General features: G+C 53.6%; 1 protein-coding gene and 1 long non-coding RNA gene across 5 annotated transcripts; both read right to left on the reverse strand.

Moving 5' to 3' along the window:
- Positions 1–773: 773 nt before the first annotated feature.
- On the reverse strand, positions 774–16,687 carry FAM117A (family with sequence similarity 117 member A). Of its 2 annotated transcripts, XM_084300944.1 has the most exons (8): positions 16,560–16,687; positions 6,681–6,847; positions 3,979–4,074; positions 3,373–3,486; positions 2,927–3,061; positions 2,208–2,424; positions 1,883–2,006; positions 774–1,433 (listed from the first exon to the last, which is right to left on the reverse strand). In XM_084300944.1, the coding sequence occupies exons 1-8, from the start codon at positions 16,681–16,683 to the stop codon at positions 1,112–1,114; spliced, it is 1,299 nt and encodes a 432-aa protein (XP_084157070.1). In that variant the 5' UTR covers positions 16,684–16,687; the 3' UTR covers positions 774–1,111. The 2 variants fall into 2 exon arrangements, with proteins under 2 accessions (XP_084157070.1, XP_084157071.1); XM_084300945.1 differs by lacking the exons at positions 3,373–3,486; positions 3,979–4,074.
- Positions 16,688–17,743: 1,056 nt separating this feature from the next.
- Positions 17,744–26,164, reverse strand: LOC311218301. 3 transcript variants are annotated; one of them, XR_014619102.1, is made up of 6 exons: positions 26,083–26,164; positions 25,332–25,439; positions 23,519–23,659; positions 19,981–20,071; positions 18,999–19,167; positions 17,744–18,881 (listed from the first exon to the last, which is right to left on the reverse strand). It is a non-coding gene; the product is annotated as an uncharacterized lncRNA (long non-coding RNA). The 3 variants fall into 3 exon arrangements; XR_014619101.1 differs by having other exon boundaries at positions 17,744–19,167; positions 19,981–20,068; XR_014619103.1 differs by having other exon boundaries at positions 17,744–19,167.
- Positions 26,165–26,282: the final 118 nt, after the last annotated feature.

The following is a 26,282-nucleotide window of genomic DNA, read 5'->3' on the forward strand; positions in this document are numbered from 1 at the left end:
CGGTGACGCGACCAGATGTGGAGCGCAGGGATTGGTTGCTAGGATAGGGGGCATGGCCAGGGGCGGGACCCGCTCGGCGTTGCCGCGGTCGCCTGAGAAACTCGAGCGGGGGCTGCGCATGCGCAGCGCGGCGGGGCTCAGCCCGCTCCCCCCCTCCCCTCCCTAAAATGGGCTGGGGGGTGGGGGGGGGCGGCCCCGAGCCCGAAAATTTAAAAAGAAAAAATAAAAAAATATATAAAAAAAGAAGAGGAGCCGGGGCTGCCCAAACCCGTCATTTATTTATTTATTCATTTATTTATTGGTTTTCTCCTTTGAGAAACGCGAACCCGACCTGCAACCAGCGCGGGGCTCCCCCCAACCCCCCCCAACAACAAAACACAAACGAAAAGAGTCGAAAAGAGGCAAAAAACGGTCAAAACTGCCCAAAAAACGGGGCCGGCTGCGGGAGAAGCCAGGAAGGGGCACGGGAGAGGGCAGCGAGGGGGCGCCTCAGGGCTGCGGGTCCCCTTCCCGCCCCCTTCCCCCCCCCCCCCAGGCCGCTCTCCCCTCAGGGAGGCAGCGCTGAGGCGCCCCCCCCACCCCCCCTTTGCAGCATTTTTTTCCTCTCAGCTCCTTTAAAGCTTCTTTTCTTTTCCCCTTCAGGCTCGTGGCAGGGGTAAAGGCACCCCGGGGGTGCTCCCCAGCCCTCCCCGTGCCACACAAGGAGCCCGTTTACCCTGCAGGTCAGCGTCGCCTCCCCCCTCTGAGCCCCTTTTTCTCCCCTTTTCCCCCCATTTAGGGTTTCCCACAGGAGGAGCTGGGATGTTCCACCTCAATCCTTGGCGTTGGGAGCCCCAGGAGCATGGCTCTGCCTCCGCCGGGGGACAATCCCGCAGGTAACGCCGACAATTCACCACAGGAAAGTGCTTCAAAACGGGGGAGATCAGCAAAACGAGCAGCGAGGAAGCTCCCCTCTGGCACCCTCCTCAGAGGACGCCCGCTGTGGTTTCTCAGTCCCAATCCCGGAGCCGCCCCCGTGGCTCTCAATCCCACCCTCAAGGCACTTTTGTCTCCAGGGGCCGGCTGAGGTGCACTGAGGAGCTGCCGCCGCCGCCTTGCCTTCCCCTGGGCTTCACACCACCAGGGAGCTGTGGAAGACGACGCTCTCCTCGGGCTGGCCGCGCTTCCAGTGTTCGTAGTTCAACGCGGGCGACTTGGAGACGTCGCCGGCAGCGTCCTTCCGCACCCCGAGGAACGGGGCCGGGGGCTGGCAGGATGGAAAGGGGCCGGCGGCGGGGCTGGAAGAGGCCGGGAAGCCCCTGAAGAGGAAGCCCACGTTGGGGAAAAGAGGCTTCACCAGGCTGACGGGGCAGAAGGCAGAGCCGGTGGGGTTGAAGTGCACTTTGTTCTTATCCGGGCAGGAGGGCTGGAAACTGTGCTCGGGGCTGGGGGAGCTGTGGGAGGGAAGGGGATGTGAGCAGGAACAGAGGCTGCCCGGCTGCAGGGAGAGCACCCAGAGCTGGGAGCTCCTCAAATTGCCGCCTAAAAGCTCAATTCCCTGTGCTGTGGGGACTGCTGCTCAGCACAGAGCAGCACGAGAAGCCCGTTTGGTTCTGGAAGCACGGTTTTAGGTGAACCGCCTCAAGGGGCTGTGCTGAGAACAACCCCCTGGGAAGGGCACGGAACGCCAAAACCCTCCCGAGTGGCTCAGGGTTGGCGATTCCACTTCCAGCTCCTCCACCAGGACCTGAGCAGCTACTTTTTGGGGGGCAAATGTTGTCTCAGAGACCATTTCCCACTTCCAGCACAGGGCAGGGGGTGACAATTGCAGCAAGAAAAGCCTCAGCTGCCCCTGCCCCAGCCTGATGTGAGCTCCCCGCCACCCGCAGCTCCTCATACTTACGAGGTTTCTTCAAAGGCACGCACTTTCTCGCAGCCCTCGGGAGGTTCCCGTTTAAACATGTAGCTGTGGTTGGGCCGAGGAGAAGAAGCGAAGGCCAGGACTGGTGGAGAGGGGCTGCCCTCCTCTAGCAGGGAAGAAGAAATACTTTTGGAGACGTTTCGCAAAGAATCCAGCAGCACCAGAAGCCAACCCCAGGCGTGCTCCTCTAAACCCCATGCCTGTAGGCTGCAGCCATGCCCTAAAGCTTCAGCATTTTACCCATGGGGTTCCCAGCTCACATCCTCCACCCCCCTGACTTGCCAGCCCCTGGCTTTTCAGCGTTTACCTTTCTCCTTGGGATCTGTCTGTGCCTCATCCGCAGCAGGGAGCTCTCCTGCTGCCAGCCTCCCCGGGGTGTGCGGAGAAAGGCGGAGAGGCACCGAGGGGGAAGGAGAAAGTGAGAGGCTGCTGCAGCTGCTGCTGGGCTCCAGAGTCAGGGCTGCATCTCCAGAGCCTCTCCGGGCAGGCGCCGGTGCCCTGTGGCCATCTGGGACATCCAAAATCTAGGGAAGAAACAAAGCCTGAGCAGAGCAAGGAACCCTTTCAGCAGCGAAATGGTGCGGCAGCTGCTCGGGGTGCTGGATCCCGACACAAGGACGGCTTCCACCTCAGGGGGCGAGGCAGTTGTTGGCAAAGCAGAAGGACAGAAACCCTTCCCTAACATGCTGAAGGGTTCGCAAGCTGTCTGGGGTCCCCTCCCACCTCTGCACAGCACAAAACAGCCTCTGGATGCCAGTCTGCGACAGCACCTCAACCCTGCCAGCGAGGAGTCATCCAGTCCAGGATTACCCCTGGCTCATCTCTTGTCGCACCAGCCAGTTTTACAGAGGGAAGCCAGCAGCCACTTGGCACAACTCAGACATTTACACGCCTAGAACAAGACGAAACCAGACACAGAGCCCGTCCCCATGGCCAACAAACAGATACAGACAGCGAGTGTCCTTGGAGGAAAGGATTTCGGAGACCACCCAGGAGATTCCGGGCAATCTCGTGACCTTCACTCACCCTCCAAAGCTCTTCATCTCCCTGTTCCTTCACAAACACTTCCTCCAGTTCCTGGTTTAGCCCTTCCAGGCTCCTATGCAAGCAAGGGCTGAGCCTCAGAATAGCAGACGAGGAAAGACAGCCTGAAGGAGAGTCCTGCAACGACCCAGAGGCAGAGAAATTAGTTGCACCTGCACCAACTGAGCCCTTTCAGCTCCATCCTGTTCTCCAGGCAGCTGCCCAGAGAGGACTGACAGAAGGCTCGTGTCAACTCACTGACTGCAGATCAAAGCCCAGGGACACGTTGAAGAGGTGGGGGAAGAAGAGAAGGAAATAAATGAATAAATAATTTCTCTTTTCTCAGAAAGCAGGGTAAAAATTCTGAGAAAAGCCTGGAGGCTGCCAGCAGGAGCTCGGCCTCACCAGGAAGGCGCAGCGACAGCGGAACAGGGGAGACGTGAACGTACCCGGAGCGATCCGAGGACAGCGTGGTCCCCCGGCAGCGGGGAGCTCTTCTCCTTTTCTTTGCCACTTCTGCCATTTAGCTTTGTTCGCTGGAGCTGCTGCTTCAGTTTGGCAATCTAGCAAACAAAGGTTCGGCTACAGAACCAGGCGAGCCAACACACCTCCACCACAAAGGGTCCTGCCTCGCCTCGCCTCTCTCCTCCCCTTCTCTTTCAACCCTCGAGCAAGTGCCAAGATGGAGACGGCTTCGACCGCGCCACGAGCGGCTCCGGCCACCTCCCAGGGGATGGACTGAGCACTTGTGCAAGGCCTTGTCACAAACACTGTCACAGACACCCCCCTGCAGCCTGCCCGGTGCTGTCCTGCTGCTGGAGCTGGGTTATCTTCCACCTACGGGGCCGGACCCCATGCACACCACGCCACCTCCGAGCTTCCTTCCAACAGCTGCCTGCGATTTCGGCCTCACAGAGCGTTAGCAATGAGGACAGGGAATGAGGTCTGATCTCCCTGTCCTCCCAATTCCCCCCCACCACGCAAGCAGGAGCCTCCTGGAGGTTAAGGACTAACACAGATCTTGCTGAAGCGTCGGGAGCGCGGGTCTGGGTTACCTCTCTGCGGTGATCTGCGCTACCCCAAGAAGCAGAACGCCTGTGAGAACTGGAGCTGGCTTTCCCCACTTCTGCATCATGCCAGGACACCGGAGTCTGAAGCGAGGAGAAACATTGCTGAGAACAATCACGACATTGACTGCGCTGGACGCTCGTGGTAGAGTCCCAAAGAACCAAAGTCATCAGCTCCTGCCCCTTCACAGCCCTGCTCCAGCCTTCCCCCATTAATAATACCCAAGCATTGGCCAAAACCTCAACGTTTTGACCCAAACGTGTGCCTGGTGGGAGCCTGGACCTCCCAGACCTCCAGGGGAGAGGCCTGCCCAGCAGTTGGAGGCTTCAGCACCACAAATCTCAAAGGAAAGCTGTGCCACCTCTGCCATTTCTGGGGGAGAACGATTCCTCTCCAAGCAGCTCAAGGGACCTCCCCAGAGGCCACTGCGAGAGCAGCAGCTGCTCCAAACAACCCCACCGAGTCACCAGATGACAGGAGCCTCCTCTCTCCAAGTATTTTCAAGCCTCTTCAAACCAAAGGAACGAGGCGAGTTACCTCGAGGCACCGGGCTTCCCTTCTGTAACGGGATGCAGGGCAGAAACCCGACCTCCTCCTGCGTTCCAGGCTGATCTGAGCCCTCCCTTGCACACCTCCTCCAGCACAGCACACCAATTTCTGCACAGCTACGACCCTTTGCTGCCCGGGTCTCTGTTTCAGCAGACATCACGGCACAGACATCGCCCTGATTTAGCGTTCAGTTGGGTTTGAGAGAAGAAATTCCTCCAACCCAAACCATTACCCCCAGTGTCCTGCTAAACTACAGCAGCCCAGAGGAGCCTCAGCCATCCCTGTGCTACCCCCAGACTGTACCAAGGAAATCCTACAGCAAGCACCAACCTCGCAGCTCTCGCACGTGGCACCCCGGATCTCATTTCCTCCCTCAAGTATCCTCTCCTGGATCAGTAGATTACGTCCAGAAGAAAGCTGAGGAGGAAAGCTAAAGGCCCAGAGGAGAAAACCCACACGACTGCGAGAGGCGAGTCTGCCAAAAGCTCAACTCCAGCTGCTGAGAACAGCCCAGGGCATGGGAGAAAATCCTCTCCAGTCACAGGAAGCCTCCCGAGCACCTGCACCCTCCAAGAAGTCCCTCGCTGCAGCCTAATCCTGTGACACCCCGAGCACCGAGCGCTGCAGGGCAAGGAAAGAGGGCCTAAAAAGGAAGAGATGTGTGCGCATCCCACCTCTCGCAGGCAGAAGGAAATTACAGAACCTTCTGTACTAACTGTGGCAAAACCGCTTCCTCAGAAAGGGGAGAGAAAAACGCTTTGCACAGCGAGATAAAGCCGCGAGCTCCAATCGTGCAGGCGGTTGCCATCCTCGCCCCCACAGCCAGCACCTGCGCCCGTATCTCGCTTCAGCACCCTACAACAGCAAATCTCCAGGGCTCTGCCAAACAGCTGATGGGTAGCTGAACAAGGGAGGGGAAGTAAACATGTGCTGGCTAGCAGAGAAAGTCCCAGCGTTGATAAGTGGAAGGAGTGGCAAAGTCCTGGAGGTCGCAGCAAGGAACGTTTTGGTAATGCACGGGCAGTCTGGAAGTGGGGACTTTATTCCCAAACTGCCAGCATCAGGCAAGTGGCTGTGTGGGGATTTCTGCTCATTTCCAAGCACATCACAAGGTGAAATTATTTCCTTGCAGATAGCTGAGGGAAGATGCCCCACACCTGGCCTCACTGCAGGAGTGAGCAGCTCCGAGCTCGGCAGCCAGAAGCAAGGCGGTGCTGTCCCTGTTCTGGGAAGGAGATGCCCCACTTCACCAGCCTTTTCCCCAAAAGGACCAAACTAATTAGCTCAAAAGCACCGGGGTTGAGTGTTCCCACCACTGCCCATCTGCTTTAAGGCAGAAAGGAGGAGTATTCCCAGAAATAACTCTGAAATCAGGTTCAAATTCTTTCCCTTCCTCTCCAGCACGCCCTCTGCCCTCAGCAGTGCTCTTGGGCACCAGAACCCAAACAAAAAGCAGGCCAGAACCCGCTGGAAAAGGACAATGGAAGTTGGAATCCAATTGAGAATTTCCTGCAAACAGCCCCCGCTATAAACTGTTGACTCGCAAAGATCAAACAGCAAGTTCACACAGATGGGAGTGCGCTAAATAAACGGCTCGTTAAGCAAACGGATGCTCTTATCCCTCTGAATTCTTTCACCTCCGCAGATAGGCGAGCGCTGTTTGCTGCCACACAGCAATATTTACAGGTTGCTAAGAGTTCCTCGAGGTCTGGAGCTTTTCCACCCTCCAGCAGAGCGCTGCGCTCTTCGTGCTAGCGAGCCTTGCTGTGGGAGCACCCTCGCCTTCTCCCAGCGTGTGGCACTCAGCCCGCGAGTGTTATATAAGGACTTGGCCCAGAGCTGCAAGCCAGAAAATAAAATAAAAAACAAAACAAAAAAAAAACACACCACTAGTGCTGAGCCAGGGCTGGAGCAGAAAGCCAGCGGCCATCTGCCTCCAAACAAGGCCAAGGAAATTCCAACTCTGCACCAAAGGGGAATCAATCGAAGCTGAGAAGCAAGAGGGGAAAAAAAACCTTCCTAGAAAGTCGCAGCTGCACGAGCCGGAGCCTGAACGCTCTGCCTCTTCTCCCCCACCTTACACACCTTTCAGTTGGCCCTCTCTTGACCCAGAGACAGCCTGGGCTGTCTGCATTCGTACCTGGGTGGCTTTGTCATTCATGCACGAAGCAGCAGCTCCTTCGGCGTCCCGCGGCCACTGCCCCAGCAGGTAGGAGCCCACGATGGTGTCCAGCGAGGAGGTGCGCCGCACGCGGGGCTGCCGGGGCCGGCACGGCTTCTCCCCAGCAGCAGCACAGGGGACGCTGGCTAGACAAGGACAAAGGGAACAGATTCAGACTTCCAAAACCAAAACCCAGCAAAAGCCACCCCGATTAACGAGCCCACGTCGAGCACAAACATCACCAGGAGGGAATTGGGACGTACAGCCCGCACAAGTCCTTGTAGTTTTCCTCCTCACTGCTCTCTGCTCCACTGCAGAGCGCCGATCTCTTGCTTATCACCAGCAGATTGCTCCTTTAGAGCAAGAGATTTCATTGCAGCCCTCAGGAGGCTGCTCAGAACCATTGATGAGACGTTCCCGACTACGTTGGGGTTGCTGCTGCACGTCTGAGCAAAATACCTGACACGGCCACCTCGCTTTTACACGAGCAGGAGGGAAGAGCACGGACACCCGCCCTGCAGCTCTGCTCTGCCCAGCTTCCACACTGCCCGTGCTGACTTCCAGAGCTGGAAACGCTGTGAGCAGAGCTGCTTCCTAAATAAAACGAGGCCGGGCAGCGATGCAAACCCATCGCAAGCCAACAGCACGGAGCACGGAGAGAGCCAGGAGGCTCCACGAGCTGAGGCCGTGGCACCATGCTTGCTGCTCCTTCCCAGTCCGCTCCATCACATCCCAGTCAGCCCCAAACTGGGTGCCAGCACCACGCTGCCCTCTCCCGCGGGCCTGTCACCACCCCTGCAGCTGCGAGGAGGCGTGCTGGCCACAGCAAGGGAGAGAAGTGAGCTGAAGCCAGCAGAAAGGTCTGTTTGCGTTTCGGTTTGATTACCCACGCTAATTACCACGCACATTAAGAGCAGCCCCGTGGCCTCCCGGCAAGATATTCAGGCTGTGGGCAGCTCTGCTGCAGGTTTTCTCTTTCCTCCCCAAAATCGGGGCGCTGTAGGCAGGCAGGCAGCGAGTTCCCCAAACGAAAAGCAGCCTCAGAGCTGCTGGGCACCGCGCGGGGCTTGCCAAACACCTCTGTAGGCAGAGCTGTTGCAGCACTCACTGCCTGGCATTCAGGGCCTAAATACATCCCTTTATCAGCTGAGGTACCGTTTGGGAGCGGAATTCCGGTTTTAGGGGAGAAAAAGGTAGGAACAAAGGCACCTGGGAGGGCCAGGAGCATTAGTCCTTGCAGCACAGCCACACCTCAGAAGGTCCACACGGGATTAAAGGCTTATTGTGCTGGCTCCAGCTGCCATTTCAGACATGCTCCCAGCTTCCAGCAGCCTAAAGCAGCTACCCCTAACTCATTTAGGAACTCGTTAGGATCTGCAGCTTCCTCTCCCATGCCTCTGTGCCCCCACGGGCTCCATTATTCGCATCTCCAGCTGGTTCTTTCCCCTCACACTGCTCTCCCTGATGATGTTTCTGGCAGAACTGAACGCTGCCACCACCAGGAGCTGCTCCTCATCCTGCACAGCTCCCCAAAGGGCCCCCAAAACCTCCCCAAAGAGCCCCGGGGGGCTGGGGGAACCTTCCCAACCCAAGATTGCCCAACCCAACCAGGGCACCACCAGCTCAAAGCGGGCATTACACCCCAGTGAGACCCCATGGGATGCTCAAAGCACACCCCAGAGCCACCCACACCCTGAGAGCTGGGGCTCCGTGGTGCCACCAGAGGCCGGGCCGGGTCCCCTGCAGCACCCAGGGGTGCAGGAGAGGAGCTGGGGCACGAGGGAGAGGTGACAGCAGGGTGGAGCGTCCTGTTTACAGCCCCGTGCTATTATCAGCCCCCAGCACCCAGCCTGCACAGCTGCCACCCGGCCACGAGCATGGCCCGGGGCCAAGACAGCCACCCAGCTGAGAAAAGCCACCTCCAGGGGTGCTTTTAGTCTCCGGGGGTGCTTTTATTCCCCCATGGGCACCGCAGAGCTGCTGCAGATAAGGGAACTGCTGCTCTATCTCCAGGAGCCACTCGGTTGCCTCCGGGTGCTGCAACGGGGGTGCTGAGAAGAAGGAAGGTCGGATGTTATCCCGAATGAAGCAGCAAGGGCACAGTTTGCTCGCAGGACTGGTGGTGGGGATTTGCAGGGTCCCTGCTCTTTGCCAACCACGACAACAGCCGGGAGCTCAGAGCTTCCTACCTAGTCTCCTGCACCAGCCAGTCTCTGTATCCAAAAATATAACCCCAGGTTTCCGTCAACTTGTAAAAAAAAAAAAAATATGAATTACTTTCAATTCACCACCCCAAAACTTCCAGAGTCTCAGCACTTAAAGCTGGATCCACAAATGCTGGCAAGCAAAAATAACGTTCCCACTACTGCTTGCTCTTTAGATTTGTACAATTTTCTTCCTTCCTTCCTTCCACCCCTGCAGATGTCACCCTGGGGAAGCTGACCCTTCCCGATCACAGAACTGCTCAGGAGCTCAGGGACGTGCTGTTCAGGCCCTGGTGGGTTTTTGGAACGTGTCCACGCAAAATCTATCTTACAGTGATGAAGCATGAAAAATAAAGCTGATTAGATTGAAGCAGGGACTGTTACAGTTTACCACGGAGCGATGGGCTGTCCTCACCACCATGCCAGGGGCTCCTCTCGCAAAAAGAGAAGGTTTTGGGTGCAGTTCTCACTTTATTAGCTCAAACAGGAGTCGCGTGTGAGCTTTCAGGAGTATTTGTCAGGAAGCATTTAGCCGGGATGGAACCCAAGCAACCCCGTCAATAATTAACTCATGCAAATTTCTTCCCCTTGGTGTACCAGAAATTACAGCTCATTACTCGGGTTCCACATCAGCTTGCCTCGTGGGCACCTCGCAGTGCTCAGGTGACACTGGGGTGACACTCCTGACCCAGGGGACAGGAGGACACCACGGATGCCCAAGCTGGATTTCTCAAAATCCACCCAAATTTGCCAAAAGCACAGCAGCACCCGTGCTGCGGGAACGTCTTCCAACCAAAATTTGCCCCGAAGCAGGCTGCTGGCTGTGGATCCGGGCCCCCCACTGCACCCCTGTCTCAGTTCCTTCATTTCCAACATCCCCCTGGGAGATCTCTGCACAAAACGTTTCTGCATGGAAAAAAAAAAAAAAAAAAAAAAAAAAAAAACAGCTCTGCTGGGGTGATCACCAGCACGGGAATCCTACAGGAGAAGAGATGAGCTGCCCGGCTGTGCCAGAGCATCACAAACACTCCTCACGTTCGTGATGCTGTGAGCCTCGGAGATCTCATTTCAATTTCACCAGGGTGAACCCCGCTACCTGACGGCTTGTGGCCCAACAGGCCTGAATTCCCAGCAGCAAGCAAGCTGCAGAAACACAGCCTCCGAATTCCCTTCTTGTTTTCTTTCCCCTGACCCAGCAGATGAAGGAATTCGTGTCCAGACCAAAATGCCACTGCCAAAATGCAACGGCCACCTATTTCTGAAGAGTCCTAATCTTTTAACACAGCAAAGGCTAAAAACCTGCACAGGAAAGAAAAATATATGTATAAAAAAAAGGCTTTTCCCAGCATTGCTCATTTTCAAAAGAAAGGTGAGGATTTCCAAGCCATGCCTGCTACCACCATGCTCTGGGGGCAGGCACCTCCCCACGGCACACCTCAAATTCAGTCACACCACCCAAAACCAGACCAGAATCGTGCAAGGAGTCAAGATTTCTGTCCCGAGAATCCCCCAAAGCCTCCGAGGAGCAGCTTTGGTCATTTTTCGTGCCATTTAAAATCTTGGGGTTGGGACAGACGGCGCTGAGATCTGCAGATCGAGCTGGAAACCAGCAGCGTTGGGCAGGGGTTGGTGGCAGGGTCACACCCAGCGACCACGGCAGGAAACGAGCTCAAGAAAGCGAGACCCAGAGCTGGAGAAGTGCTGAGAGGGAAGTTCAGAGAAGCTAGAGAGAAAGGGGATATCCCCTGCACCGAGACACCTCCCGGCAGGTCTTCTTCAGGGGAGGGGGCCAGGAGCAGATCTCGAGCCAGAAGTGGAGTAAGGGGCCCAGAGAGGATGGTGAGCAACCAAAAGGTGTAAAAACCACGGCTGTAAATCCACGCTGAGGGGGCTTCAAAGGGACCCACCAGGAAAGGAACCAGGTGGGCACGCGGAGCTGAGCCCTGGCGCAACGGGCAGGCTGCCTCCAGCAGATTTTTTGGCAGGAAAAGCCTCACTTCACCCTCAAAGCAGGAGAATTACGGTCAGAAGTTGACAACCGGGGAGAAGAACACAGCAAGAGGATCACTGATGTTGGTGTGTGAGATCTCTGATCCCACCCGGCCTCAGAGGCTTCCCCAAACCTGGAGCCCAGCGAAGAAATTCCAGGCTTGGGAGAAATCCCAGGCTTTGCAGTCCCAAGGACGGAGCACCTGCAGGTCTCATCGGAGGAGATTCACGTGGTTCAAGCTGGTGGGGTGGTTTTTTTTTTGGTGGTTTGGGTTTTTTTGGACACTGTTAAACAGCAACTTCCTCAACCGCTGCTCAAGGCCTTGAAGCTGGAGCTGAGCACTCGGTTAGTGGAGGAGAAGCTGAACTTTCCCCCTTTACCTCCATCCTTTCAAAGTTTGTTTTTCAAATGATAAAACCATCGGAAGAATTTCAACATCCTCAAAGCCTTTGGTTGAAGTGCACGTCTCCTAAATCCAGCCACGGTGGGACCTCCCAGCACACCCATCTCTTCCCCCCGGTACAGGTGGGGAGCGCCTCCGGACCGACTTCCACGCTCTGAACTCCATGGAGGAACCAGAAGAAAACACAAATGAGCTGGCAGCCTCTGACAAACAATAAGGGGGGGGGTTGGAATCAGGCAAAAACCTGTTTAAACTTTCTGTCCTGTCCTGTTTAATCTTTAGGACTCGCTCACCCTGATCTGGAAGCGCAGAGATGACCAAGGAGTCACCCCCAGCACCTGTATCAGAGGATTGAACCCTCAGCTATGAAGACGTGGGTTGGGTTTGGGTTTTTTTTTTCCTCCTTTTTTTTTGTTACACCCACTTAAATCAATTCCTGATAAGCATCTAGGCATCAAGATCACGGCAGAAGGCAGGGCTGTCGCTCAGCTCAAGGTGAGAAACCTTTGCTTCCCAAGCCCTTGGAAGTCTTCCAGCCCCAAGGAAAGCAAACAGAGCGAGACATCCTTGATATTTCAACAGTTACAGACAAGCCAGGAAACAAGGAAAAAGCAGCTTGTCCTTTCCACGCTCACAGCGACATCAATCACGTAGCACCTCACGACAAGCCCCGAGCCCCTGCTCCTTCACAGCCACCTTTGTGAAGGATTTCAGCCTGCCTGCAGCGCCCAGCGTGGAATAATTCTGCACCAGGAGAAGTCCCAGCAGCTGATAGCCCTGATATCCTCATGCCAGCTCCAGCTGAAGGAGCAGAGGAGCACGGTTGGGATCAGCTCGCTGCTAGAAGCTCACCTGAGCACGGCAGCAGCTCACACCCAGCACTTGTGCGGAGCGGCCTCAGGCTCCAGCACACCAGGAACTGTGCAAACGCTGTCTATCTTGCTCCTCAAACACAGCAGATCTTGCTCCTGAACGCTTTCAGACTGAGGAGATGGCAAAAACGGTGAGAAAATGAGGCAGGGGAAGGGAAGCAGCTTGTCCAGAGCCATGCAGCAGGCTGCAGGCAAGCACAGAGACAATTATCTCCCATTATTTTCAACCTGCAGCCACACGACCTGCCTTGATGCTTGCCTCGTTTCCTCTGCAGCCACCCCTGTGTTATCAGGTGGCTCGAATGAGAGCCCAAGAATCATTTTTAACACAAAATGGCCTAACAGGGATTCCAAGAGGGGATACTTTTACATGCCCAATGCTGTTTTGCTGGTGGGGGTCTCCTGCCCAGCTGCGGGTCACACTGAATCAGCGACCTTCAGCTGCACGAGCCACGGGGAAGCACCAACATCAGCTTGGTGGAGGCAACGGGGCTGAAAAGCCTCACCGTTCACCCACTACTTCAACACTTTTGGGCTCAATAAATCCTCTCGCAGGCCTTGTTTCTTCTCCACACCGTGAACTCAGAACCTACGGAGGGGAAACAACCCGAGAGCTTCCGAGTCCCTCTGCTCCCGTCCCTCCTCCCCGCACAAATCCGTCTCTCGATGTCATCCCCAGCGTTTTGAAGCAGGGAGAAACTTGTTTCACCCACAGCCTGTCAACACGAGGCAAGATGAGTTAGAGCCGTGTCCTTTGTTTCCCCTTTCCCACACCCAGAGGCTAACCAAGTGGGAGCAGCAGGTTGGGGCTGAAGGGATGATCCCTATCAGCTGAGGGCTGCACGGCCCTGAACAGGCTCCAATTACCACGAGGAACTCATCCTACACCAACCAAAGCCACCTGCAAAGCTGAGCCCCGCATTGTGCTCAGCTGGGTTTTGTACAAAGAGGGATTTCATCCCCTAGGACAGGAGCAGGATTCCTCGTGGCTCGTGCAGCAGCAGGACACCTCCGAGGTTTTCCCATCCCTCCACAACCACTTTTTCCCCGTGACAGCTCCCCGCTTGTGCTTAACCTTTCGTTTCCATCATTAGGGTTTGCCCACGGCAAAACCCTAAAGGCAGGAGCAGAATTACTCAGTCATGGTGAATCCCAAAACCTGAAAAAGCCAAGCCTGGGAAGCAGCTGCTTGCACAGCAGCCGTTTCCCCCTGCCTCACTCTGCATACTCACCGCAGGGTTTTTGCTTTTTAGTTTTTAAAGACTTCATACATAGCGAGCCTCCTCTAAAAACCTTCAATTTTAAGCATATCGATGTTACAAATCTGGGCGTTCCTTCCTCATTTGCTTACGTGCCCCCCAAAATCTCCAGGTGTTAGTTAAGAAGCATTGAAAGAAAACCCAAGAGCAGCCACCACAAACACCTGCACCACCATTCGGGCAGCAAAACCTTCACCCTCATCCTGTGGGATGCAGAAACACCATCACACGCTGATTCCTAATGCAACCAGCAGTGCTGGAGATATTCAAATAATAAGGTTAGGAGGGAGGAAGGAGACCCCCACGTCCATCCCGTGACGCTTGCAGCTAAGGAGAGAAGGGCAGGGAGAGCCTGGGAACAGCTCTGCTGCGTCACTACCACGTGGGCAGCACTTTTAAGGGGTAAACTGAGGTTTTTATTCCCAAAGAATCATTTTCATTTTGCTACACACACACTCGGCCAGCATTGCCTAGGAATAGCGTCCCACTCGCCTGCCTCTGTAACACACAGCAGGCACGGGCTGCGTGCAGATACCAAATAAAGCTGCTTGGCACTCCGCTCACTCCGTCTCCCCAGCAGGATCCAGGCAGCTAAAACAACTGGACATCCCCAAACGGGCACGTGGAGCAGGCAGGCAACGCCATCCCAAGCAGATGAGTCAGCCCAGCTAGCGGGAACTTCCTGAAAACCTACGAGGCACCACAAAATTCGGGGGTTCGAGGGGTGGAGGTCGAAGCCTGGCGAATTTCTGGGGGGATTCGGGTGAAGCGAGGCCGTCCGTAAGGATTTGGTGTCACAGGGGGCGGTGTGAAAGGCACAGTTCTTGTCAAAGCCACTCCTGAAGGATGGGGAATAGCCCCTCTGGATCTTGCTGGTGCTGTTGGCTACCACTGACCCAGTGGGCTTGGAAGAGGGATGAGAAGCCCGACGTGTGTAGGGCTTGGAAGGGAAAGAGGCAACATCCTGAAATCCCCAAAAAGTTAATTCTAATGCTACACAGAGAAGCAGTTGGTCAGTGGCTTCTTGGCCAGCTCTTCATCCTAATTAACTCCCTGCTTTTAAAGGAGCACTGTGAGAAGTTCTCTGAGCTCCTAACACGAGACGTGGCTTTGCTTTTTCACCATTCCCCATTTTGTTCCTCTCCCTGCTCGAGCCAACTCAGCCAGCTCCAATTACTCATTTATGTTCTCAAAACACCACGGGGCACACATTAAAAGGTGAAGGGCAATTCAAATAACGCTATTTCTCTAGTGCCATACTGGGAAAAGAAAAGCACGGAGACTTTTCTGGCAGCCTTACTTGAGAAAAATCAGGTTCCAGGCCTGCGGTGCACGAGGAGGAGGACTGGGGTTTGGGGTTGCAGCCCAGCAGCAGACTCACGTGTGACAGCTCGGGGAGGCTGCAAGCGTGGGGATTCTCCAAGCTGCAGGTGCTTTGGTGTGGGCTTCGGAGGAAACGAGCGAGACCACAAAGGGCACGAGCAGTGCCATCGAGTGATTTTGACTGCGGGGTCCCCACAAAGCTCACCCCAACTGAGCCCTGCTCGCCCCGGGACACAGGGATGGCTCTGGCTGGACCCGAAGAAACTCTCTCGTTACCTGCTTCCCCACCTACAGCCACGTTGCCTTTGAGAAAATGAATTAAAACACCTCGACAGCAACGCCAGGCAGTGGCTTCACCACCGGGCATCCCGGTGCCTTCATTTCCAGTCGAGTCCTTTCAAGCTCCTCGCAGCCCCGCTTCCTGGCACCCCCCTGCTCGAGCTCTTCCCTTTCAACAGAAGCCCTTTGAGAGACCCAACAGCTGCTCCTCGATTCAATGGGATCCTCTATTATCAGAGCAGCTGCAGGATCAGCCCTGGATCTCCCAGCACCGAGATCCCCCAAAACCAGGCAGCTCCGGAGCGGTTCAGAAAGCCTCCAGATCCCAACCTGATGGGATAAAGCCCCAGGTTTCCGTGCTGAGCTCCCAAAAGGTGGGAGCAGGAGGGGTGGATTATGAATCACTACAGCACCAGCTCTCGGTTAAACCCTGCCGGTTCGGCTCCCACGCAGGCAGGGAGCAAACCAAAGCTTACGAGCGACTGAGGAAAAGAGCAGTGGAAATTCAAACACTTCCAAAGCTGCATACGAAATGATCGAGAGGAAAAAACCGAGCTCCTGCAGCCGGAGCAGCGAGGCACGGAGCCAGGAAGAAATGAAGAGCAGCGATTCTGGTTCATGTCAGCGGAGCTCTGCAGCCTCGCTGCCCTCAGGAGCAGGCACAGCACCGAGCTCTCCTTTTTGTGAGCTCCGCTTTCTCTTCTGGAAGATCTGAAACTACAGAGTAATTGCCCAATTAACTGCAACTTCACCTCCGTTTCAGCGTACTGCTGAGAAGGAAGGAGAAACCAGCCCTCGAAATGCATTTCGTTAACTCGTTTCAAGTGTAAATTGAGCTAAAAAAGCTTTTAATAGCTGCTCTGATCAATACCAGCTCTGCCAGGGGCAGGGACGACTGAGTGGGGAGTAATGAGACACGCACCACCTCCAGAAGGGCTGTTAATTCGAGGATAACGTTAATATTAAGGCTGTTAATTCAAGGATAATGTTAATATTAAGGTCCTGTTGCATTCAACAAAAGAACTGCACCCAGGCAGCCTGCACCGAGCTGTGCTGGCCCAAACCCTGAGGGGTATTTCGTGCTGTTTAAGAGTTCCAGTTAAGCTTACTTTTAACCCAAAAGGATATTTCACTGCTACTGGGCTGCTCCTTGCTCTAACACAGCCGAGTGAGAGCCCAGCACCCAGGAGCAGCCCCGGGAGCAGCTCTCACACACACACACACAGAGCAAAGCCCCGGGGCTGTTGGCGGGGCCCCCAAAAGCCAAATTTCAACGAACCCAAACCAAGTGTCCGGCACGGCTCCCGTCAGCACGCCCCCAACCCTCGCCTCTTCACCGAGCGGAACAAAGGGCTGGCTCGGGGGGCAGCCGGCTTCTTTCACCTCGCCCCCCCATCCCCCTCCGTTGCTTCTTCCCTTCCCCTGCCTTCCCCCGACCCCCCCAGCCCCCAAAACCCGGCCGGTAGCGAAGCCCAGCAGCCGTTACCGGCTCTCCCCCCCCCGCTCCATAACGGTTCCTGCCCGTTACCTGCCCGGCCGCCGTCCCCGCGGCGCTGCTGGAGCTGGAGCTGGAAGGGGACGGTGGCGCGGAGCGGCTGCAGCCCCCCCCCCGGCCCGCCCCGGCCGCAGGAGGTGCTGGCAGCCCCCGCCATGGCCGCGCCGCCCCCCCCGCCCCGCCGCACTGAGCCCCGCGGCTCGCGGCCGCCGCTTATCAACGTTCGGGGGCGGGGCCGCCGGGAAAAGCGCGGCGCTCATTGGGCGGTTGGAAGAGCCGGAGGCTCCGCCCCTGCCCGGGTAGCCAGTGAGAGCGCGCTGCCGGCCGCTCGGTGCACGCGCTGAGAGCGCAGCCAATCGGAGGCGCCCCTAGCCTTGACGGGCGTCAACCCTCCCGCTAGAGCCAATCAAAGAGGAAAGAGAGCCTCAAGCCCCGCCTCCTCCCCGTCCCCTCACGCAACCAATCAGAAGAACAGCCCACCGCCTAAAACCCGCCCTCCTGAGGGCGGCCAATCGCACGCCGACCCGAGCGACCCGCCCCTTCCCGGCCGTGACCAATGGGAGCGAGCCGGCGCTGTTTGTGTTCCGCAGCCCGGCGGGGCCGGCGGCCAATGGGCGGCGGGTCACGTGGGGGGGGGCAGGCGCAGTTTCTCTTTCACCTTCGGAGGCCGCGGGGCACGACGGGAACCGAAGGGGGCCCAGCAGAAGCCTCTGGGTAGACCTGAGGTCCCCAGGGGAGCCTTCACGCAGCCCCACGTGCAACTGCAGCCTCCGTGTTCGCTCTTTCTGAGCAACCCTAAATATATCCCTACCCCGAATCGGAGAGGAATTTAAAAAAGCCCTGTCTCATCAAGGGGAGCTTGACGTGACTTGAGCATCTCCATTCCATGCTCTGTACTGTTCCTTAGGGGTAGCACACCAAGTTTCCCCAACACAACAGCATCTCAGGTTGGAAGCCCAGGGAATGCTCAGGTAACGCAGCTCTGTCCTACCCTGAAACCCTCTTCAGTGCTGCACATTTTCCTTAAAATGCGACTGTTAGTTTTATTTCCCTAGTTACCTCAGGCAATTACACCACGTAATCCACCCCGTGACTACAGGCACTCAAGCTTCACGACAGTTGGAACATGTCAGGGATATCACATACATCCTCGGGACGAGGTTTATTGAGTATATGTACACTGTGTAGGGATGCTAACGTTTCATCATCAACCAGAGTTTAACGTACAAACTAATTGTCAGTATAAAACATAATAGAGTGAGTGTTAACAGAACAGTAACAGGGTGAAGCATCTCGTTGAAGATTCCCGTGGCAGCTGGTGACCATCCAAAGTGTCCCACCAACGGTGCCTCTCGTCTCTCTTTACTCTTTCCATCACTCGATGTACTTCTTGTGCATCATGATGGGCAGTAATCAGAGTCTTTTGTCCATTTTCTCAAACTTGTGTCATTAGCTGCTTCAGGTCCTCATGTACCAGCAATTTCTTCACCAAGGTGAAGAAAGAATTCACGAAGAGAAACAAAGGGGTGTCTACCAACGCACAGGTGTTCAAAAGAACATAAAATGCAGTGAAAAAGTCCGATAAATGCCCAAGATAGATTCCTTTTTCACTGTCAGGCCAGGAGCTCGGCTTTTTTTTCCCCTAGGATCCCTTCAGAGGGGGTCCTTCCAGCCCAGAAATTCAAATTCACCTTTCGGTTTCTTTGCTACCCTTTTTGTGGCACCGCAGTTTGAACCCAACACCCGCAGCTGGAAGAAACCAGGAACATTCACTGCCCTGCGCCCATGGGTTTGAGCACGCAGGAGGTCACGCAGCTGTGCCTCTGGTTCTTCTGAGCCTCTCTCACGCTATAAATACCACAAGGAAAACTGAAAACAAATATTCAAGTGGCTCAGCAGGGCTGAGCTAAGCACCGCTCTGCCTCAAGTCCAAGTTTTGCTTTCCCCTAAATGCTTCCCCTCCAGGTTTAAACCTCCCCGTTTTGCTTTGTTGTGTAGGAAGAGGCACAAAATCCCCAGCTGCTCCCTATCAGTTGGGCTGCAGCCACGCTGGCTCAGATGAGCTGCGTGTTATCAGCCAGCCAAGTCTGTCTCAGCTGCACTGAGCCCTTCTGGATCCATCCTCAACCACCGCAGCACTGGAGTTCATAAAATTCAAGTTCCTACCTTCCTGCAGGCTACTCTCATGCCTACACAGCACAGCCATCTCCCCGTAATTAAGGATCCTTAATGATGTGCAGCAGAGAAGCAACACAACCTCTTACAGCTGCTCCAAGGCTGCAGGTCAAGGCTCCAGCTCCTTATCACACCGCCTCTGCTCACTCCCGTTGCTTCTGCCGCCGCAGTTTCTGTAACCTGACAGGAGAGGACAGTTAAGGCTGCCCTGCCTTAACTACCCTCAGTATCTGGAGCCCAGAAAGCCAGTCATTTGTTTCACCACCATCAGCAAACACCACAAAGCTTCAGAATTACCTCCTGGTGATGGAGCAGCCAATTCAGCATGCTCCAGAACGCTGCCTTGTAACGCGACGTGGTTGCCTGCTCCTGCACGCAGGAGAATATCTCCCCTTTGCCCCTTCACCCCTCCAAGCACACCCTAGGACACGGCTGCCTGCCATTCTTCAGCCTTCTGTCGGTGTCACTGGAGGAAACAACAAGCAAAGAGGAAACGTGGAAGGCTGAGCAGGTGTCACCGCAGCCCTGCCACTCTGGTGCAGTGCTCAAGTCCTAAATGAGATCACATTTCTGGCTGTTTGCTACGGGTAGGAGGTAGGCAGAGCTCAGATTTGAAGTCCTGATCATGAACATGGAAGATCAAAGGGTCATCGAGCCCACAAGCTCGGCTTTCCCTCATTGTCCTTCAACAAAATTCCTCTCACTCCAAACTGTGCAGTAAAACGCCTGCCTGTCTGTCTCCCACTCCCCAAAAAAGGGGGCTGTGTTGCACTGCCTGACAGTTTCTGCACTCAAACGTTTGGAGACAAAAAAGCTCTAAGGAGTGAGAGAAATAAAACTGCCACTTATTAAGAGACCAACAGATTATTCAGCAGACCAGCCGAGCTATTTCACAGTCTGGTCATGCTCGCAGTGAAAAACCAGTGGGAGTTTTGGGAGCGTAGCAGAAGCCCTGCTAAGAGTAAGGAGACGTTACGAAATGGATCGTTTTCACTAAGTCATGGAAAGGCTGGAAGCCTCTAAAAGCATGAATCATCGATAAACCAGCAAGGAAGAATACACTTGAAAGGAATCACTGCTGCCAACATCCAAACAGAGCATGGCAGTGAGAGCGAGGAGGCGAAGGGGAGCGAGCTGGGCCAGTGCTGACTATTCGATGTGGAAGGGGGAAAGCACACACAACTCCTGAACAGCACAACCCCTGAGCAGCCCTCGTTTAAACAAACACCATCAGCAGTGCTGTCTCCTGCAGGGAGAGCTGTAACAAAGCATCTCGTACCTTCAGCATCCTCTGGTGCTGCTCGCCTTCCTTCCAGCCACTACAGCGGGCGTCTCGTCATCCTGCTGCTGGGACCCTGAAGCTCGTCCTGCTGGAAAACAGACACAGCAGGGATGACATTTATTATCTGGGTCGGGATCCTTTTATCACACGCTTCCAGCAGCTAAGGGGCAGGATTTCCAGATTGCTTCTACACCACTGGTAGCGTTGAAGGCACTCAGAGCAACCCCAGCTTTGTGCCAAGCCATGCAGGAGCTGGCATTAACACCAGGACTCGTGATCTCTGCTGGCAGATCCCACTTATCCCACCCTAAAAGATAAGATGACCTTTTCTCTCCTCCCATTCCCAACCACCCAGATTCGGGAATTATCCAACACCAGAGATTTCATCTCCGAGATTAACACGGGCTGCATTGGATGTAAGAAGTTACCCCGAAGGACTGACAGCTTGCTCAGGAGAACGTGTGTAAAAGACGTGTTAAAGAGCAGCAGCAGAAGCTGTATGTTCTCGGGACAGGCCAGCCCATGGTTCCTTCGCTGGCACAGCAAATTGTCAGCAATCAGAGCCCTACTTCACCCATCAGCTACTGTCCAGCAAAGCACAGCTCGGCCACACAGCATTACCTTTATTTCCTGAGACCCAGTTTGATGAGAAAGTGTTAGAGACATGATATAGAAAAAAAAAAAAAAAAAAAAAAAGCATTTCCATAAAGGGCTGCGCTTGGCACAGGAACATTCCTCTCATAGATACCAGGCAGTCCCAAGACAATTGCCTTAAGAAGCGTTGCTGAACCTCTCCAGAACGTGGCAGGGGTGAATTCTGAAGGCCAGGTACAGAAAACTGCGTGGGCAACAACTGGCACCAGGTAATTAGGAAAAAATTCAGACGCTGAGGAAAATAACCTACTTGGCTCACCTCAGGGCGCAGCATGCCAGAAGTTCATACGGGAAGAAACAACTTTTTGCCATGAATAATTACAAAAGCAGGACTTTTAAAGGAAGTCGCCAGTTCCAGCTGGCACAGAAACCTTACCCCAAGAACAGCCATTTTGCTGCACTGCACCTCAAACAGGACACGAGCCCCTGAAATCAGCAACGTTGCACATCCCAAGCATTACTATTTGCCTTTTTTTTTTTTCTAGCTAGAGGAATAAATAATAAAAACCGATAAAAGCTGCCGATCCCAGCCCAGGATACGCTTCCTCCAGCAGTTTATATTCAGCGTGGCATTTCTTTAGCTCCTTCAGTTTTAAGGCACGGAGCTGGGCTGGTAGGCAGTCCCTTAACAAACTAAGGGAAAGATAAAGCTGAGTGAACAGAGTTCTTGCCAAACTGAGGGCACATTTGGTACCACAGTTAACCAGAGCATCCTGGGAACGGCGTCACTCCACGTACCAACCTGGCAGTAGCTTCTCACTCTCCAAAATCTTTTTGCCTTGCTCTGGGTCTTACTTCTACTCAGCTCCCCCTTCTCCCACTATGATCTTCTCCTGCTCCTCGTTTGCTCAACCTCGAGCACAACCTCCAAGGATACTCCACCCTTTAGCGTGGGGTGATGCTGGGTTCCTGCCACCTGCATCCTATTTGCACCTTGGATCCAAGCACGAGGAACATCCTCAGCACGTAACCTCTGCCTCCACTGCTGCAGGCAACTGCCTGAGACCCAGAAGATAGCAATTTGGGACTATTTTTTAATTAGAGGAGCAAGTAGAGCCAAATTCTGCCCCCACTATACACATATACAAGCTGTTAATATCCTCAAGGTCCTTACTACAACCAAGGCATTTATGTCAGCTAGAAACTGAGCTACAAAGTGCCTGCAGCTGGTTGTCCATGGCACCACTGTCGGTTTTAAGGCAAGAACTGCCTGCAGGGCAGTCCCAGAAATGCCAAAAGGGATTAGTTTTACCTTCACTTCCCACACCAGCGGGATTCTTTGTGACAAACAGGTTTTATTTTTACACCCGTGAAAGTTTGTGTCATTGGACTGAACAACCTGAGCAGAGTTTTCCTTTAAGGAAGCATGCAGTGGGCTTGATTGATTAGGAAGAAAGGCATTAACAGCAGTGCCAGGCAGTTGGAGAGCACTGCCTAGACTGGAAGGAATGTTTCAAAAGATCAGATCACAAATCCAAAAGCTGACAAGAGAATCCAAAAAAAAACCCTCTTATTTTGGCAGGAACGGGGCAAGGATGGCATAAAAATATCTGTCCTACCAACAGGCTTTAGTCAGCCCTATTTTGCCAGGGCAAAATGTACTCTTATTGCAATTATTTAATAATTAGATTATGCTACGAGACCCAGGGGAGGGAGGGAGCCAGGAAGTGTGGCTGCACTCAGCTGTAACTAAGTGAAAAACTTCTGTTTTCAGCAAGGCTCAGACTGGATCCTTTTTCCATTACAATTAAAAAAAAAATAAAAATGATGTAGGCCAAACTGGCTTGACCTTGCTCCTGCTGCCAGAAAACCCAGACTCCTCTCAGATGTCTGCATGCCAGAGCCCCTGGGGAAAGAGTGAGCACACAGATCCTGTTCAAGTCAACTGAAACACTGCTGTAGAGAACACAGCTAGCTGGAGGTGTAAGACATTTGGCTCAACGCGTGGTACATGGCTGCGTTTCTTCCTAAAGGGGTTTCTGGGGTTATTTATACCACCAGTCAGTATCCATTCAAATCTAAACCAGGCTTAAAAAAAAAAACAAAACCACCCACCCCAAACACACACAGCTTACCAGGAACCTGCTCTCTCCTGTTTTATCAAAGATCAGGGCATGGGAGCAGTAGCAAGGGTTAGTCCTCAACTGGTTGCTGAACTGCCTCCAAACTGGGCTCCTCTTGATGTACAACAGCTGGTGCATATTTTTATTCGCACGGGAGTAAGAAACAAATACCCTGCCAATCCCAAAATAAATCCAACAGCCTAGACTAACATCAGCACTACTATTGTCTGCATTAAACACATTTGTTGCTGTTGGGTTTGCTTCTGGCCGCGTACTAGGGCCCAGTGGAGAGCTGGCCTCTCAGCTCTGAACAAGCCAAGGCTCAGAAAATATGTAAGGCTGCACTCGCAGCCAGCCCAGGCCCCCCAGCTGATTTTCTACCCCATTAAATTCTGTCTTTGCACCTCCTACCATTTGGATACACCTATCAGCATTGAACTCGTTTGCACATCACCGACTAGATGTTGTTTAATCCAGTCAAGAACCAAATTCCAGCTCCTCGGCTAGCGAGAAAATAATTTAGGCTCCAACCCCTGCTCTAAAGCAGGGCCAACACAGATCAGGCTGCTCAGGGACCTGTCCAAAAATACAACCAGCAGCGAGGCCTCAAGTGCAGTAAAAGGGCCCTTGTGAGAGACAGCGACCCACTTCAACACAGACGTTGAGCCACATCAAATTGGGATCAGAAATTCTTCAACTTTCTTGGACCCACAGGTTCTCTGCTGCTGCTCTGCTGCCCTGACCTTCCACATCTAAAAGCCACACGCTGAAAGGAATTAAGCTGGAACCCCAACCAGGTGAAAGTCACCTGAACTCACCTTCAGAAGTTGTGAAAGTGCAGTGAAGCAGCCGTCCTGGATCTTCCTATCTGTGTAACAACGCTCTGGATCGTTGCAGCACTCAAACATTACCCCAGTCTTTCCGAAACTCTAGCCCCCGGGGCTGGACTGAGATGGTGCCTAAAAGCAAGTAAGATTTGATGAAATACAGCACGTTAATGAAAATCTGCTATAAAAACATCTGGTGCTTGTCCTACTTGCCTTAAAACATGCTTAAGCTGGTAAAGTAACCCTGTAGGAATGCAGCATAACAAATAATGCACGAGGCAATTAAAGTGATTGCTTTAACATTTATAAAGCACTTAAGCAGCTGAAACACCTGACGTAATTTACAAGCATTTATTCTGCTTCCTAATTCCTACATAAACAAACCTACTTTCTGTTACCACTACCGTAAGCGATGGCCACATTAAGATCCCTCGGGCAGATCCCTCAATGCCATGTCTCCAGAGCAAGTGGAAACCCAGGGAGTAAAATGGATTTTAAGTCTAATTTCAACCTCTTGATGCCTGTATCTGTTTATGGAGACTTCTGTGTGTGTGTGTGGAAATTCCCTTTTAATCTCCTATGTTTTTTTTTAAGATTCAGCAAGAGATCCTTCTTCTTAAACAGAACACTTTAGTTTCAATGAGTTTTGGTGAGGATAAAGACCTAGACAGGCTTCAACAGATTTAGCTGGATTTTTTGGTAGCTAACTCTGCTGACAGCAGCAGCAATTTAGAATATGTACACATATATACACACACTTACACATATATATACAAGAACCTAGGATTTAAAAAACAAAACTCACTTTTTTGTGTCGTTTAACGTGACATTTCAAGACATCAAGCACATGCTAAACTTTAATCTTTAGGTGTCACACCAAGAAATTCCTCATTCCCTACTTGGAAAATGTGGACAGTTACAAGACTGAGTGCAGCTTTACAACCTTACTGAGGGGGTTTACCTCCAGTGGAGATACATATGAGCAGAGGCTACGCTGATTTTGCACCCTGAAGGTATCATTCCTTCTCTTTACAAACCAATTCCCAATTTCACTTGCTCAGGGTGAAGCGGTTTCATGCACTGACATCTAGTGGCGAAGCCAAACACGGAAGGCACCTGCAGGCACAGGCAGCCTCTCCAGTTTCCCATCTCTTCGTGTTCTCCCCCAAAACAGACCTAAAATTTTAGCTCTGACAAATGCTGGTAACAGAACGCCTTCAATACTAATCATTGGCACGTGGTCGAGGTCTCTGCACATCCTCCACACACAAATCCAGTTTAAAAATGCAGATTTTCATTTCTACCAGAAGCCTTCTAAGTTTGGGCTGGCTCTTAAAGTTTTAACAATTAAGTGCTGCAGCCCTCATATGATGCACAGTTTTCAAAAGAGGAACCCTTCAGCTATCGCTGACAGGTAACTGTTTCAGTGGGATATGGTAATGTGGAACTTTTTACGTAGTCATCATATTCTTTACTCTTTTTCATCCTGCAGTTGAATTTAGGTACTTGCAAGGTGCAAACACATTACGTTAAAGCCACCTTTTAAGCTAATTGTAATTTTTTCTCTCAAAGATAGATTCTACTTAATGCAAGAAGAAAAAAGATGAAGACGTAATTTGTAAGACCTTTAAAACCTTTTTCGTTGCTCCTGACTGCCCCACATTTCCACTAGAGCCCTTCATCGGTTTGCAACATACAAATGAGCTGTTCCCCTTCCTGAAGTTTTCACGTGCTTTGTGTGCACCGTTTTTATCTTGCATATACGTTTATTTGCAACAAACACAAACGTTCCCACTTCACCTACCACACACGCTGCTCCCCATTCTCCTCTGCTTGGGCAGAAGCAGGGAGCTTTCATCTCGGCTTCTTCTTCAGGTTTCCCTTCCAACATCTCCCGGGACATCAGCCACACCTAGGAGCAATGACAGCTTGGTGTGAAAGAAATCACCATCCCTGGAGGTCTTTAAAAGACGTTTCGATGGAGAGCTTAGCGATATGGTTTAGTGGAGGTCTGTTAGTGTTAGGTCAGAGGTTGGACTCGATGATCTTGAGGTCTCTTCCAACCTAGAAATTCTGTGAAATGCCGTGGGACCGCTTGCACAAATAAGGATGTGTAACCACAAGGATTACAGGATTAGGCCCCGATTATTTCACAATCTGTAGAGCAGAGCTAACTACGGTTGCAAATAAATCAACCGTTTGACTAAACACCCTTATTTTTACCCCAGTTCTTGCATTTGTATCGTGGATATAACACCCTCAAGCAACTCCTGCCTCAGCTACAACCCAGAAAAGGGCTCGCAGGCGACCCTTCCCCAAAAGCAGCTCCCCACAGAGCGCTTGGAGGGTACAAAATTCGCCCTGACGGCCACAGCCCCCCCGTGAGGGGAGGGGAGCCGGGGGCAGCCCGCCCCTGAGGGGCCCGCCCAGGGAAGCGGGGCCGGCCAGGTCGACGCTGTGAGGAACCGGGGCCTCGGGGAGGCCGCTCCCGGCAGCGGGGCAGCCCCCGGGGTCCCCTCACCGCCCCCCCGGCCCGAGCAGCCCCCGGTACTCACCGCCGGCCGCCCCCAAACGGCTCCGGGAAGCGAGAAGGCCCCGCCGCTGCCCGGCCCTAAGATGGCCGCCGAGGGAAAGCGCGGTTTGCCCACAGCTAAGATGGCTGCCCAGGGAAAAGAGCCGCTCCGCTCCCCTCTGGGCAGCCCGCCGGCTTCGTGCCCGCACTCAACATGTCCGCCGCTGCAGCGCCCGGAACCAA

This window comes from Netta rufina (genome assembly GCF_964035555.1).
Source record: "Netta rufina genome assembly, chromosome: 24".
Lineage (NCBI taxonomy): Eukaryota > Metazoa > Chordata > Aves > Anseriformes > Anatidae > Netta > Netta rufina.

Coding starts and splice junctions, on each gene's coding strand:
- FAM117A (XM_084300944.1), bottom strand. CDS start 16,683: ATGGCGGGGGCTGCCAGCACCTCCTGCGGCCGGGGCGGGCCGGGGGGG. Junction 4,075..6,680: donor TGAATGACAAAGCCACCCAG/GTACGAATGCAG, acceptor TCCTCGCTTCAG/ACTCCGGTGTCCTGGCATGA. Junction 2,425..2,926: donor GAGATGAAGAGCTTTGGAGG/GTGAGTGAAGGT, acceptor TTTCTTCCCTAG/ATTTTGGATGTCCCAGATGG.